Genomic DNA, 16,223 nt, shown 5'->3' with positions numbered 1-16,223 from the left:
ACCTTCTTATATTTATCACAGGAAGTCTCACCTATAAGACATATTCATACCTTTTTTTTTTTTTTTTAAATCAAAGCACTTGTTCTTGGACTTATGTTAAATGAATTAAAACAGCCTTTCTTTCCACTCTTTCTCTCCTGTCCTACATCTTGTGCACTTTGATTTTTTTTTTTTAAGGACATTCACAAAAATAATGTTTAAACTTGAAAACAAATACCTGATGTGTGATTAAGTCATTGATGTCATTCATTTGATATATATATATATATATATATATATATACATATTAGGATGCAAAACATCCTGATTGCTTTTAAATAGGTGAGAATGACAGATATTTTGAGAAACAATATCCATTACTGAGTCATGTGTTTCTATAAAGTAGCTAACCTCATTAAGTGTGTTAAGTAAATGTCTTTTCTGAATCACTTTCTCTCTCTCTCTTTAAATAGGTGGTGTTTGCATTGCTCAATCACAGAAAATTCCACGTGAACCAAGACCTGGAGAATTTGAAAAAATTATCAAGCGCCTGCTAGAAACACCTAATGCTCGGGCAGTAATTATGTTTGCTAATGAAGATGACATCAGGTACTGATTGATATTCTTCCTCATTTAGGATCATATTTGCACCCCACATCCTTTTCTAATATATTTCATGTTCAATGTCGAATCTAGTAAGATTTCGCAAGAATTGTAGCATTCTTATCTAAGTACAGACTGCCTTCTGCTACATAGAAACAGCAGCCTTCTGGTTTCTCAGTCTGAAACGTTTATCGAGTAAAATCTGGGGACTGAAAAGAAATGAGACAAACAACGATGACAGACAGAATAATGTGAATGAGGTTAAGAATAAGGCTAATTATCAGGCACTGGACTTAAAGTCTCCAATTTATTTCTTTTAGGAGACATTAAAACTCAGGCAGTTAGAATGATTGACTTGTTGTTTTATGGTGACCTACTGAGTGTTGATGACTTGATACAGCAGGTCTTGTAACATTCACATTTATAGAGCTCCTTGGTTAATGTGGTGTGTTTTGTTTGTTCTTATTCTCATAGGAGGATACTGGAAGCAGCAAAAAAATTAAACCAAAGTGGGCATTTTCTCTGGATTGGCTCTGATAGTTGGGGATCCAAAATAGCACCTGTTTATCAACAGGAGGAGATTGCAGAAGGGGCTGTGACAATTTTACCCAAAAGAGCATCAATTGATGGTAAGGATGCACCATAGAGAACTTGTTTGATTCTAACTTAATCTAAACTCAAAAGCAAAATCAGAGTATCAGCATATGATGAAATGCATCCATTATTTTATGACTCTGGATAAAATTTGTAGCACTGATGGCAGAATTACCAAGACAGTAATTAAGTATGTAAGTAATTTAAGTTAGCACATTATATATGTTTTAAATTAGAAAAGATATCCACAAGATATTTTTTTAAGGAGCACTGTTGTTGGCCTTAGATATCTCCATGATGTTAGCAGTTGCCCTCTAAGTTTGCAGATATCCATGGACATACCAACAGTTATAGCATTGTTGGAAGGATAGTGTTTGCTTTATAGCAAATTAAAGTATGATGCTGGTTTGACTCTATGGATAAATGAATGGCAACAGAAGATGTGACACATCCTTGAAAAGCAGTCTGTCTCCCAAATATCTTTTCCAGTGATCTTGACAGTGACTAAAATTCCTACCTTTGCCATTATCTGTTGGAACAAGGCATTATTTCCAGTTTTAATCTCATGTTTATCGATCAAAGCTCAATTGGAAATTGAAAGAAATATTAAAATCAGAGTAGTCAGTTGACAAATGTTGGTATATTGGAGGTTTTGTTTTGGTTTTTAATGTATGCTGTTCAAAAGATCATTTCATCAATGGTGTAAGATTGTATGTATTAAAGTGAGAATAATGACAAAGTAAGGGCTTCTCTGGTAGCTTGGGCATAAAAAGTCTGCCTGCCAATGGAGGAAATGCAAGTTTGATCCCTGGGTCTGGAAGATCCCCTGAAGAAGGAAATGACAACCCATTCCAGTGTTCTTCCTTCAATGAGGTGGTTACCTGATCAGACTGACACTTTAGCTTATTACCTAGGACTCTAGAAGATTGGGTGCTTCCCAAGTGGCTCATTGGTAAAGAATCCGCCTGCCAAGCAGGAGATATATGTTCAATTCTTGGGTTGGGAAGATCCCCTGGAGAAGGAAATGGTAGCGCATTTAAGTATTCTTGCCTTGGAAGTCCCATTGACAGGAGCCTGGCAGGCTATAGTCCATGTGGTTGCAAAGAGTTGGACACGACTTAGCATCTAAAAAACCAGAAAGTTACATTAGTAGTGATTAGTTTACTGAGTTAGCTGAAAAGGGAACATCCAGATCAGATAAATCTTCAGGTGAGTAGAAGCACAGAAATCCAGAACATAGACCCCTACTAGGGGAAAGAGAGGAGAAAAAGTCTGAGTTCGTTCTAAATATTCAGCATGAGGTCACTGGTTGCTGCCACTGGGAGACATAGAGGAGAGGAGGAAGTGGCGGGGATGACACCCAGTCTGCTGTGCATGCCTGAATGGCAAATGGTGGGAGTAGAGACACTGTCCTTTGATCTCCATTGATTCTTGCCACAGGGATAGCCTTATTTCTGGGTTATTGGTCCTCCCCCATGTGTTATATATATTTTTTCATGCAATGATCACAACATAATATAATATATATTCAAATTTCTGATAGTACATGGTTTTGATTTTGAAAAAAATATTTTCATACCTTTCTTCTTTAAAATAGGGTTCGATCGATACTTTAGAAGCCGAACTCTTGCCAATAATCGAAGAAATGTATGGTTCGCAGAATTCTGGGAGGAGAATTTTGGATGCAAGTTGGGATCACATGGAAAAAGGAACAGTCATATAAAGAAATGTACAGGTAACCATTTAAATGTTTTCCTTGGAGCATTTGTGTTTGTCATTACCTGAGAAATGAAGCTTTTCTATGTGGATAGTAATGGCAACATCTTCTACCTCCTTGTATCTCTTGTTATAGTTTCTCAGCAGGGCTGAGCTTCCATTGATCATTCAACAAACTTAAACTTGCACATCGGTTCTTGCAATCAATGAACAAGTATTTATTGAACATGTGCCATGTGTCTAGTGCTGGAGTATTTCAGTTCTGATTTTGTTTTTTTTTTTTAATGATGGGTATCTACTTTAGACAAAGTACTTTATTACGTTTGGTAGGATATTGACAAATAAACAAGACATGATTTTGTTTGCCAGGAGTTCAAAATATAGCGAGGCTGACAGATCGTAACAAATTGTGCTGACGCTGGTTTCCAACTGTTTGGATCCATGTCCCCATATCCTGCATAGCTCTAGCAGCTACGGTTTTTTGATGCTCTACTTTCTGCATTTTGTACATAAAAATAACAGTAATATTAAATATACATTTTTTGAATGTTAGAATTTAACTTTTTATTTGAAGATAACATGACTGTGTATGTGGAAACATCTATGGAATTTTAAAAGTTACTTAGAACTAAGCAGTACATTTAGTAGGATCAATACAAGATAGAAGGTCTGTATAAATGTACCTTTTAAATCCATTTATGGATATTCATGGATGTATTTATATACCCATTTATATATATTAGAAACTAACACATGGAAAATGAAATACATACAGCATAATTAAAAAGAACATAAAAAGGGATAATTTTAATAAAGATACATCTCTTCTATACTAAGATCTACACTGAATGAGCATCTTATAACCAGACATTCCTCTCTTGCTTTCCCCTTGGCCCACACATTTTGATATGACCTCCTTTCCCTTTATTTAGTTCCTTTGGGAATAGGTTTTCAAATAAAGATATAATCTGAGAAGTGCTAGAGCAGCCCTATAAATGGAGCAAGGAGAGGGATGTGGAGAGGGGGTGCCCCAGTGGAGGGAACTGACTTCCAGGAGCTGGAGTAAGTGAAGTGAGACAAAGTTCTTTCTTGTAGGTCTTACATTTGAGTTTGAAGAGTAACTAAATAAGTAAATATATAAAGGAACAGAGACTTCCAGATGCTGAGATGTGCCTTGAAGAAATACAACAGAGTAAATGTAGAAAGAGTGACCAGGTGGTCTCAGGAAGGAGGAGGGGAGGCAGCAATTACTATCCTTTGGTTAAGATGCTTTGCCAAGGCGCTAACATTTGAGACCAGACATAAATGGCAAGGGACTTCTCTCGTGGCTCAGACGGTAAAGAATCTGCCTGCAATTCAGGAGACCTGGGTTCCATCCCTGGGTTGGGAAGATCCACTGGAGGAGGGCATGGCATGGCAACCCACTCCAGTATTCTTGCCTGGAGGATCCCCATGGACAGAGGAGCCTGGCGGACTACAGTCCATAGGGTCACAAAGCGTTGGACATGATTGAGTGACTAAGCACATGAATGGAAGAGTCCTCAGCCATGTGAAAATATGAGAGCAGCCCATTCTAGGATCTAGCACAAGCCTCTTGAGTTTAAGGTAAATAAACCAAAAAAATAAAAGGTCAAGGAGGCCAGAGTAATTGAGACTTGAGTGTGGGAGTGAGAGCAGAAGAGGATCGGGACAGGCCAGCTCATGCAGGGCTCTGGGGTTCTTCCTAGAAGCTCCAGAACTGGGGATTTGGGGCTTTATCCTACCTGTAGGGTAGAAGCAAATAAGGCTTTTCATTTAGGACATTGCTCAGATACTTGTTTCAGAAAGATTCCTCTGACAGAAGTGTAGGGAGGGTTGGAGATCAGGGGAGAGAAAAGAGAAAGGTAAGTCAGTGTCCATCCCAGAGCCCCAGTGGTGGACAGTCTCAGCCTCATGAGATGTGCTAGTTAGGGATGGAACACAGAGTATAGAGATCCTAGTAGGTAGCATTTACAGGACATGGTGAGTGGGACATGGTGAGTGCTGAATGCCCTGGGGGTGGTGGTGAGTGATGGAGGTTCTGAATGATAAATCTCTGCCGGCTAAGTCTAGGAATACTACTTAACCGAAAAGACAGCAAGAATGGTAATGGACTATAGGAAGGACTAACTGGAATTGGGTTCTGAACTCGCCCCACGGAACTGCCCAGCAGGTGGCAACTAAGGTTTGAGACCCTGCCTAGTGTAAGACACTAGAAATGCAGATTAGGTAGTAGTAGATGGAGGAGACCTGGAAGTTAAAAAGACAAGGGCAGAGATGCAGTTACCAGGGAAAATTGAGCAGAGATGAGGGATAACCACCTAACCCTCTAGGGGAGGAACCAGAAGAAGAAATTAAGCATTGCGGGTTGGGGAAGGAGACGTACTGGGAGTCAGGAGAGGAGTTAGGGTGCATGCATGTTCAGTGCTACAGAGAGGCGTGGTTAAAGGACAGAAGTTTGATGGAGACTCAGATGGTGAGGATGGTGAGGGCTGGAGATAGAAATGGAATAGAAGTAGAGGGAAGAATGCTTTTTTAAAAGAAGTTTAGCAGAAAAACAAAGTAGCAATGATGGGAGAACTTGAGAAAAAGCAGAGTTACAGAAATTTCTTTAGGGGAGGGCATCTAATGTAAGCATATTTTCAGATAAACATGGTGGGAAGGAATATCAAGGGACTTCCCTGGTGGTTAGGTAGTTAAGACTTCCCTTTCCAATGCAGGGTATGTAGGTTCAATCCCTGGTCAGGGAATAAGGATCCCACATGCCCTGAGGCCAAAAAACCAAAAACATAAAACAGAAGTAATATTGTAACAAAGGCTTCCCAAGAGACTCTGGTATTGAGTCTACCTGCCAGTCAGGGGTATGCAAATTCGATCCCTGGGTCAGGAAGATCCCCTGAAGAAGGAAATAGCAACCCACTCCAGGATCCTTGCCTGGAGAATCCCATGAATGTTGGAGCCTAGGGAGCTACAGTCCATGGGGTCACAAAAGAGTCGGACATGATTTAATGACTATACAACAATTGTAACAAATTCAATAAAGACATTGAAAATGGTCTGCACCAAAAAAAAAAAAAAAAAAAAAGTCTTTAAAAAATAAAGAAGGAATATCAAGAGAAAGATGTTAAACGTGGAGTAGGATCTTGACAGAAACTTGAAGGAGAGGCATAAGAGGCATGTGTTACCTTTAAATCATGTGATTAAGTTGGGAAAGAGAGATATATCCAAACATGTACATAAGTAAAGGACAACAAAGTATCTTATGATTAAATGTTAAATTTGGACATAGATATTGAAGAAGTTCAAAAAAATGTATGATTATAAGTTTAAGTTGTAAAACTCAAAGCTTCAGGGAGGAGGTGATTGAGAACAAGAAAATATTGAGAAAGCTTCCCAAATGAGGGAAAAGATGGGTCAGCAGAGAGTGGCATGGAGAAGTGTGAAGAACGGAGGAGAGGTTCATCTCATGAAGAGTTTGCATGTCAGTGAATAATGGGATATAAAGAGCAGTTAGTTTATAGAAAGATTTGAAAGAAGTTATACACAGAGGGCCTTAGGGGTTTTTCATTCATGTATATTGTACACTGTGCTTAGTTTTGAATTCTGAATGTCATTTGATCATCCACGTGTTTATGTCCTATTGTTGTTTAGAGAATATTAATGAAAATTAACCAGTTAGTGAAATGAATGACCTCATGGTAGTGTATATATGTCAATCCTAGTCTCTCAGTTTGTCCCACCCTCCCCTTCCCCACCTTGCCCACATGCCCATTCTCCACATCTGCCTCTCTATTCCTGTCTGCTAATTAGGGGATGGCATCACTGACTCGATGGACGTGAGTCTGAGTGAACTCCGGGAGTTGGTGATGGACAGGGAGGCCTGGCGTGCTGCGATTCATGGGGTCGCAAAGAGTCGGACACGACTGAGCGACGGATCTGATCTGATCTGATCTGTACCATTGTTCTAGATTTCACATATATGAGTTAATATACAATCATAGAGCTTTTTAATGGACTGTTTTCAGAATGATCAATTTCTCTAAAGTCATTAAAAAAAAAGTTGATGTCTTTAGATGTCCTTTAAGCATCTGTCGATGGTGTGGAAGAAATACTTCAGGCAGAAACACTGAGCTGAGGTGTAGTAGAATCCAGACTTGGTGGCATGTCTGCTTCATATTCCTTTGATTTATTTGGGTGTTGCTAAAATTGTAACAATCTGTCCAATTAGAACTATTTCTAGTGCAATGAAAATGGTGTTTACTCCAAGTGCTAGGGCAAATGTACCCTTAGGAAACAAGGTCAGTAAACAGATTTTTATGCAAATTCCATTGTGGATGATACTGAAATAACTTGTCTCTGGGTGGAAAATAAATAAAGAATGTGATGTTCTTACTTACTTTTTTGGAAAACAGTAACATGTGAATGTTCCCAGATGGTGAGAGAAGATATTTGTACCCCCAATTGCCACCAACACACAGTTTTCATGTGTTTTTGGGAAGCAGAGATGATCAGCACATTAGTGGACAAAGAAGAAATGTGCTTACTGTACTTAAGAGGAGAAATCTATAGGATATTCATGGCTAGATGTGTCTAGGATTTGAACGTGCTTAGTTGCTCAGTCATGTGTGACTCTTTGTGATGCCATGGTCTGTAGCCTGCCAGGCTCCTCTGTCCATGGGATTTCCCAGGTAAGAATACTTGAGTGGGTTGCCATTTCCTACTCCAGGGGATCTTTTGGACCCTGGGATCAAACAGCATTTCCTTCTTAGCTGATGGATTCTTTACCACTGAGCCAACAGGGAAGTCCCAGGATTTGGACATTATTTGTATTTCCAATTTGCAACAGTTCCACCTAATTCAGAAATGGGTATATACAGTTATACGTGTTTCAAAATCTGGCCTTAACAAAGTTTAGCAGTAGTAGTAGTCTCTCAGTCGTGTCTGACTCTTTGTGACCCCATGGACTGCAGCCTGTCAGGCTCCTCTGTCCATGGGATTCTCCAGGCAAGAATACTGGAGTGGGTTGCCATGCACTCCTCTAGGGGATCTTCCCAACCCAGGGATCGAACCCAGGTCTCCCACATTGCAGGCTGATTCTTACTGTCTGAGCTACAGGGAAGTCCTTACAAACAGGGAAGTCCTTATGTCTTAACTATTCACAGTGAGTCCAAAAGTTAGAGAATTCTGAAAGTGGGATATCCACAGGTCCTTTTTGTTGCACTAAGAGCATCTTTTGTGGGTTATGTTTTGAGTAAAATTTTACATTAGGCGAAGGTAATCTGCAAACATAATTATTTGCTTCCAATTGGGGGCAATACTGGAATGTATTTACATGGATAAGTGAGTGCCTCACAGCAGGCTAGAACTTCTGTCTTATCAATTTTCAGGCAATAGAATGTCTTCAAGCAGTGAGGAGCATCCTTTTCCTAAAATTAACATGGTACAGTTTTTCTAAGATGATTTCCCCCCTAGAATCTCAGAAAAGCTTTCAAAAAGATGTGATATTACTGTTAACTTTGATATGCTGGCCACATTCCAAAGTGAAGTAATTCCTACCATCCACTTAGCTATTTATGTACTTATTATTGCTCCTGAGAGCCGCTGAGTTCTGAAAGCTACTACTACTTAATCCTACTTAAAATTCCCTTTGTCTTTCTCAAGAAGAAAAAAGGATTTTTTATCAGTGGTGATAGGTGTTATTTTATAGACATTTCTCTGACCTCTCCTCCTCTCTTTCCCTCCTTCCCTGTCTTCTCGAAGACTTAATGCCTTTCTGCCCCTCCCCATCCAGACACCCACACCCTCCCTTGAGGACTGGGGGTCGGTCTTCCTCACCTCTCCTTGTTTCGGTGCATTTTTTTGCACACTTGTTTTCCCACTCAGGCCTCTGCCTGAACTTCCCCTCCATTGCTCCCCCTCACCACCTCATATTTTCTTTTTCCTGCTCTTTCTCTGATCAGTCCCTTGCCTGACCTTGTTTTGTCCAGCAAGACCCTCATTGACAGTGGAGAGTTTTTCTTTCGAGGTCTCACTTGACTTTTGGAATGGCCATCATTCTGATTTCTTGTCTTTCTGGTGAGGCCAACTTCCCTGGTGGCTCAGATGGTAAAGTGTCTGCCTACAGTGTGGGAGACCTGGGTTCAATCCCTGGGTTGGGAAGATCTCCTGGAGAGGGAAATGGGAACCCACTCCAGTATTCTTGCCTGGAAAATCCCGTGGACAGAGGAGCTGGTAGGCTACAGTCCATAGGGTCACAAAGAGTCGGACATGACTGAGCAACTTCACTTTCACTAGTGAGGCCTGATAGTGAATATGGCAGGGAAATTAGAGCAGTGCAGAGCAACTGCTCATCAAAGGCAGTCTCTCTCAGATCACAGTGTTTTGGCTTTCATTTCTGCATCATGAATTGTAAATAGGTCTGCACTTACCAAAATAACATTCTCTGACCCACCCTCAAAATCCAGTCTTTTCCTTGTGCTCAGACACTCAGTGGTGTCTGACTCTTTGCTACTCCCATGGACTATATGTAACCTGCCAGGCTCCTCTGTCCAGCATCTTAAAACCTTTTGACTCATTCAGTCATTTGTTCATTCATTCATTCTTTATTCACTTATTTATTTTGGATGGCCAGCCTTGTGCCAGAGATTGCTAGAGATACAGACAAAGAATAGATTACCCTTGCCATCTAGTTGCTCACTCAGACATAAACACTGTCTTCATGAATTGAAGTGCTTTCCTTGTCTGGTGGGTTTGGATTCTCAGCCAGGAGGTTGGAGCACTGCTGCTTAGCTTGTGTATGGCTGACACTCAGATGCTAAATGGTGGTGAGCATATGCTACTCGAAATGGCCTATTGATTCTTATTTATGATGATAGAAACGGTGGTAATGGAAAGAGCAATGCACAAATATGTCAGTGAACCAAATAGCAGGCTCAATAATTACCTCCTGAAAGACTTGTCAGTTTACTTTCTGGGGCCAGAGTAACGAGGTAGCTTTTCAGGTGTTACTCTCCCTTGAGCTTTCCCTGTTTTGGGTCAGAGATGAAAGCTCTCACCCTTTCACTAAGATTCAAGGAGACCATGTGAGTGAACTGGATAGTTAGCAAGGGGAAATCACACAACTTGATTTGGTGATTCAGAATGAATGGAAACTAAGATTAACTGTCCTGACATGAAGATATGTTCTGTCACCTCATTTGCTCCTTGCATAGAGAAAAAGTCTGTTGGGGATAATATCTTTCCATTTGCACCATGAGGTGCCACTAGCTCATATGCTCCTGTTCTTAGCAAATAAAATGGCAGAAATTCCAGAATGATTTATTTAGGCCACTTCTGAGATTTCATATGGAATTTCAATAGATGCATTTGAGATGACAAATGGGCGTTGATTTCAGATGTATTGGATTTCAGAATTTTAAAGCTGGGACAATTTTAAAGTTTAGGACATAAAATCAAGATCATTCTTTCATTTTGTAAATGAAGAAACTGGAACCCAGAGAAGATTAGTGAATGGTTGACAAATCACAGAGTCCTAGAGCTGCAACTAGAATCCTTGTCTGTTTTATTTGAACTTCTACTTGAATTTTATATCCTTGATTTGTTTTATTATTTACTTATTTTAGAGGTTTTAACCACATAGTTGAAAGGTGTTTCTTTTTCCTCTTTATGATACTTTATGAATATAACAGTAATGTATTATGAAATTTTAAAATCAACAGCTATAAAGTGAAACACAAATAACACATTGGTTGTTATCCTATGAAAAAGAGTCCAATATTTTAATACTTTTCATATTGACTTTCTGTGTATGTAATATTTGTAAGTGGGTCTTGAAGAAAATAGAGCTCTTCATCCAGTTCCCTGGCCCCTGCCATTTATTTATTTTTGTTATACACACACACACACACACACACACATATGTGTGTGTATACATACACACACACACTCACATATATATTTTCTTCTTTTTGGCTGCATTGTGTGGCATGTGGGATCTTAGTTCCCCACCCAGGGATCTAACTTGTGCCCCTGTCGGGGAAGCATGGAGTCTTAACCACTGGACTTCCAGAGAGGTCCCAACCCCCACTTATGAGGGTAGTTGTTTAATCACTAAGTTGCATCTGACTCTTTGGTGACCCCATGGACTTGTAGCCCACCAGACTCCTCTGTCAATGGGATTTCCCAGGCATGAATACTGGAGTGGGTTGCCATTTCCTTCTCTGGGGGTTCTTCCCGACCCAGGGATCAAATCTGCATTTCCTGAGTTTGCAGGTAGATTCTTTACCATTGAGCCTAGACTCAGAACTATATTAAAAGAAATGGAGAAATTATCAGCCATAAGCTTCTGTTAGTCTAAGCCCAGTGGCACTGAGTTGTAGAGATTCACTTTGCTAAGTACAGTTGGTTGGTTTAGTTACTAAGTCGTGTCCAACTCTTGTGACCCCATGGACTGTAGCCTGCCAGGCTCCTCTGTCCATGGGATTCTCCATGCAAGAATACTGGAGTGGGTTACCTTTTCCTTCTTCAGGGGATCTTTCCGACCCAGGAATCGAACCCAGGTCTCCTGCACTACAGGCAGATTCTTTACCAACTGAGCTATGAGGGAAGCCCAAGTACAGTTAGGCCACTCATTTATTCACTTCCTTATAGGAAAACCCCCTGCATATTTTAAAGCAGTGCAGGAAGCACTATAATATAATAGCACTTCTAGACGTTTAGTGAGCATATAAATCACCTGAGTACCTGGTTAAAATGCAGCTTTTGATTTCAAAGATCTGGGGTGAGGCAGTCTGAGTTTTTGACCGGCCTCAGGTCATGGGATGTTCATGGGCCTCTGGCTGCAGTTTGAGTAACAGGAAGGCATTAAGAGTTTGTTTATAGAGATAACAAAAGTACCTGATGTTTAATTAGCATAATACACTCAACTGTGCTAAAGACTACTGACAAACTCAAGATGTCTTAAATAAGATCATCTACACAAGAGTTTAAATTTTCAAATACAAAAATTTATAATCACTAGTCTGTGTTAAGTGTACTATTTTCAGTAAGTATTTAGATTAGGGAAGTAAAAAGATACAGTAATGTGTATGTGCGTATTTGTCTCCTCATTAGGAAATTTGAAACTGGAAAGCTTAATTACTAAATTTTAAAGAAACGTACACAGATGCACCTGTATCTCCACAGTCTGCAAAGGAGATAGCAAAGCTTGCCATATCGAGATACAAAAATATGCTGCACACTTAAAAAAGCTGCACTTCAGTCATAAAAACATAAAGAATTTGGAAAGGTCCTTAGAGATTATTTTGCTCAATTCTTTCATTTCTCAGTAAAGGAAATTGAGAACCATTTTTCCTGAGTGAGTTGTCTAAAGCCCTCTAGCTACCTGAAGGTGATGGAAGGACTGAAGTCTGACTTGATGCTTGATTCTTTCCTCAATCCTTTCCTGCTCTGAAAGTCTTTCCCAGCGAGGGTTGAGTCTCACTGATCCGTTCTACTATTTTTCCCTGGCACAGCGGCTGGAATGTTTTCATACATGTGTAACGTATTTAGGGTTAAGTATTCCCTTTATATGAAGCTCCCTAACTTCTAAAGGGGTCAGATTGTTGTTCTTGGTCTGAGAAGCACCAATACTGCTGGAAATATGGAAGCTTAGGGAAGTGCCCTTGATGAGTAAACTTCAAGGGTACATAAACTCTTACATTTTTCAGACAGTAACCTGAAACAGAAGAACATCCATTGTATAGAGTCAAAATGAATTTAGGAGTCTAGAAATCTCTTCCTGCAAAGCATACAATGGACTCTGGCATTGGCTTGATTGACAGAGAGCCTCGGGTACCTCTGGAGAACATAATAAACATGATCTCTGCAATGTTGTGCTGAAGGAGGCAGAAATGGTCAAGGGAATATAAGCAAGTATGTGACAGTTAAGCAATTTTGCGAACCAATTATTTGGAAACCCATCATATGGCTTGAGCCAGTGAGGATGAAGGAGGGATGTGTAAAGTACAGAAACATTAGAAGAAATTGTCTTTGCTTCAGTGCTTATTAAACTTCAGTTGATGGAACCAGTTCATTAAAACAAAGCAAAACAAAGAAAGAATATACAGATGACACAATATTAAGAAAATTTCATATTCTTCCTCTCCCTCAAAAGACATACAGAACAGATAAATATAGCGGCCAACTATTTACATTACAAAAGAAGTAATTATTTTCTGAGAAGTTTACCTTGGGATTCCTTTAAATCCATGGGATTTGAGGGAATTCCATGGCTATCACCACAGATGAAATAAGAGATTTATACAAATTCTTAGGAGTGTACCATGTATTCACCTGAATGAACAACTGGGTACATTAGGGCAAAGGAGACATCAAAGGAAGTGTGGGACTTCCCTGGTGGTACAGTGGATAAAGAATCCACCTCCCAATGCAGGGGACATGGGTTTGCCCCTCCGGGAAGGTTCCACATGTGGTGGAGCAGCTAAGCCAGTGTGCCATAAGTACTGAACCTGTGCTCTGGAGTCTTCAAGCTGCAACTGCTGAAGCCCATGAGCCCATATGCTCTACAAGAGAAGTGACTGCTTTCTGCAACTAGAGAAAGCCCATATGCAGCAACAAAGACTCTGCACGACCAAAAATAAACAAATAATTAATTGATTTTTTTTAAAAGGAAGTGTGATCAGAGTTTACTAAGGCTAAACGAAAATATCTTCTGGAGTCTTATTTTTTGCTTACTTATAACTTTTGTTAAAACTCTATAACATGCTGAGCTTCTCCAGAACTTTTCCTCAAGGAACTTATATTTTATTGAAAAGACAGAGTTAGAAAAATGAAGAGATTAGTCTGGAAGCTTTTAGTAGGAAGGTTGTGTATCCTCAGGACTTAGCATTTGCTTAGCATTCATTGTATGTATTGTTAAATTAGTCAATCAGTTAAAAATGATGGCCAATAACCCTCTTGTTCTTCATTCTAATCATGTAGGTATGATGTTGGCACCTCAGTTCAGTTCAGTTCAGTCACTCAGTCGTGTTCGACTCTTTGTGACCCCATGAGTTGCAGTAACCCAGGCCTCACCATCACCAACTCCCGGAGTTCACTCAAACTCATGTCCATTGAGTCAGTGATGCCATCCAGCCATCTCATCCTCTGTCATCCCCTTCTCCTCCTGCCCCCAATCCCTCCCAGCATCAGAGTCTTTTCCAATGAGTCAACTCTTCACATGAGGTGGCCAAAGTACTGGAGTTTCAGCTTCAGCAAAAGTCCTTCCAAAGAACACACAGGACAGATCTCCTTTTGGATGGACTGGTTGGATCTCCTTGCAGTCCAAGGGACTCGCAAGAATCTTCTCCAACACCACAGTGCAAAAGCATCAATTCTTCGGCGCTCAGTTTTCTTCACAGTCCAACTCTCACATCCATACGTGACTACTGGAAAAACCATAGCCTTGACTAGAAGGAACTTTGTTGGCAAAGTAATGTCTCTGCTTTTGAATATGCTATCTAGGATGGTTGTAACTTTCCTTCCAAGGAGTAAGCGTCTTTGAATTTCATGGCTGCAGTCACCATCTGCAGTGATTTTGGAGAGCAAAAAAATACAGTCTGACACTGTTTCCACTGTTTCCCCATCTCTTTCCCATGAAGTGATGGGACCAGATACCATGATCTTCGTTTTCTGAATGTTGAACTTTAAGCCAACTTTTTCTCTCTTCTCTTTTACTTTTATCAAGAGGCTTTTGAGTTCCTCTTCACTTTCTGCCATAAGGGTGGTGTCATCTGCATATCTGAGGTTATTGATATTTCTCCCGGCAATCTTGATTCCAGCTTGTGCTTCTTCCAGCCCAGTGTTTCTCATGATGTACTCTGCATATAAGTAAAATAAGCAGGGTGACAATATATAGCCTTGACATACTCCTTTTCCTATTTGGAACCAGTCTGTTGTTCTATGTCCAGTTCTAACTATTGCTTCCTGACCTGCATACAGATTTCTCAAGAGGCAGGTCAGGTGGTCTGGTATTCCCATCTCTTTCAGCATTTTCCACAGTTTATTGTGATCCACACAGTCAAAGGCTTTGGCATAGTCAATAAAGCAGAAGTAGATGTTTTTCTGGAACTCTCTTTCTTTTTCGATAATCCAGTGGATGTTGGCAATTTGATCTCTAGTTCCTCTGCCTTTTCTAAAACCAGCTTAAACATCTGGTAGTTCACATATTGCTGAAGCCTGGCTTGGAGAATTTTGAGCATTACTTTACTAGTGTGTGAGATGAGTGCAATTGTGTGGTAGTTTGAGCATTCTTTGGCATTGCCTTTCTTTGGGATTGGAATGAAAACTGACCTTTTCCAGTCCTGTGGCCCCTGCTGAGTTTTCCAAATTTGCTGTCATATTGAGTGCAGCACTTTCACAGCATCATCTTTCAGGATTTGAAATAGCTCCACTGGAATTCCATCACCTCCACTAGCTTTGTTATAGTGATGCTTTCTAAGGCCCACTTGACTTCACATTCCAGGATGTCTGGCTCTAGGTCAGTGATCACACCATTGTGATTATCTTGGTTGTGAAGATCTTTTTTGTATGGTTCTTCTGTGTATTCTTGCCACCTCTTAATATTGTCAGCTTTTTTTAGGTGCATACCATTTCTGTCCTCTATCGAGCCCATCTTTGCATGAAATGTTCCCTTGGTATCTCTAATTTTTTTGAAGAAATATCTAGTCTTTCCCATTCTATTGTTTTCCTCTATTTCTTTGCATTGATCGCTGAGGAAGGCTTTCTTATTTCTCCTTGCTATTCTTTGGAACTCTGCATTCAGATGCTTATATCTTTCCTTTTCTCCTTTGCTTTTCACTTCTCTTTTTTTCACACGTGTTTGTAAGGCCTCCCCAGACAGCCATTTTGGTTTTTTGCATTTCTTTTCCATGGGGATGGTCTTGATCCCTGTCTCCTGTACAATGTCACAAACCTCTGTCCATAGTTCATCAGGCACTCTATCTATCAGATCTAGTCCCTTAAATCTATTTCTCACCTCCACTGTATAATCATAAGGGATTTAATTTAGGTCATACCTGAATGGTCTAGTGGTTTTCCCTACTTTCTTCAATTTAAGTCTGAATTTGGCAATAAGGAGTTCATGATCTGAGCCACAGTCAGCTCCTGGTCCTGTTTTTGCTAACTGTATAGAGCGTCTCCATCTTTGGCTGCAAAGAATAGAATCAATCTGATTTTGGTGTTGACCATCTGGTGATGTCCATGTGTAGAGTCTTCTCTTGTGTTGTTGGAAGAGGGTGTTTGCTATGACCAGTGCGTTCTCTTGGCAAAAGTCT

General features: G+C 40.1%; 1 protein-coding gene across 5 annotated transcripts in view; it reads left to right on the top strand.

Moving 5' to 3' along the window:
• Positions 1-16,223, top strand: part of GRM8 (glutamate metabotropic receptor 8) — an 865,522-nt gene that overhangs the window by 365,622 nt on the left and 483,677 nt on the right. For all 5 annotated transcript variants that reach the window (XM_044946845.2, XM_025291464.3, XM_025291463.3 and 2 more), the window contains 3 exons: positions 453-588; positions 1,057-1,211; positions 2,774-2,911. In XM_044946845.2, the coding sequence (XP_044802780.1) occupies positions 453-588; positions 1,057-1,211; positions 2,774-2,911 (429 nt within the window). The remainder of the gene's footprint in view (positions 1-452; positions 589-1,056; positions 1,212-2,773; positions 2,912-16,223) is intronic.

The sequence above is a fragment of the Bubalus bubalis genome, chromosome 8, assembly GCF_019923935.1.
Source record: "Bubalus bubalis isolate 160015118507 breed Murrah chromosome 8, NDDB_SH_1, whole genome shotgun sequence".
In the NCBI taxonomy this organism is placed as follows: domain Eukaryota; kingdom Metazoa; phylum Chordata; class Mammalia; order Artiodactyla; family Bovidae; genus Bubalus; species Bubalus bubalis.
This window is presented reverse-complemented; position numbering and strand designations above follow the sequence as displayed.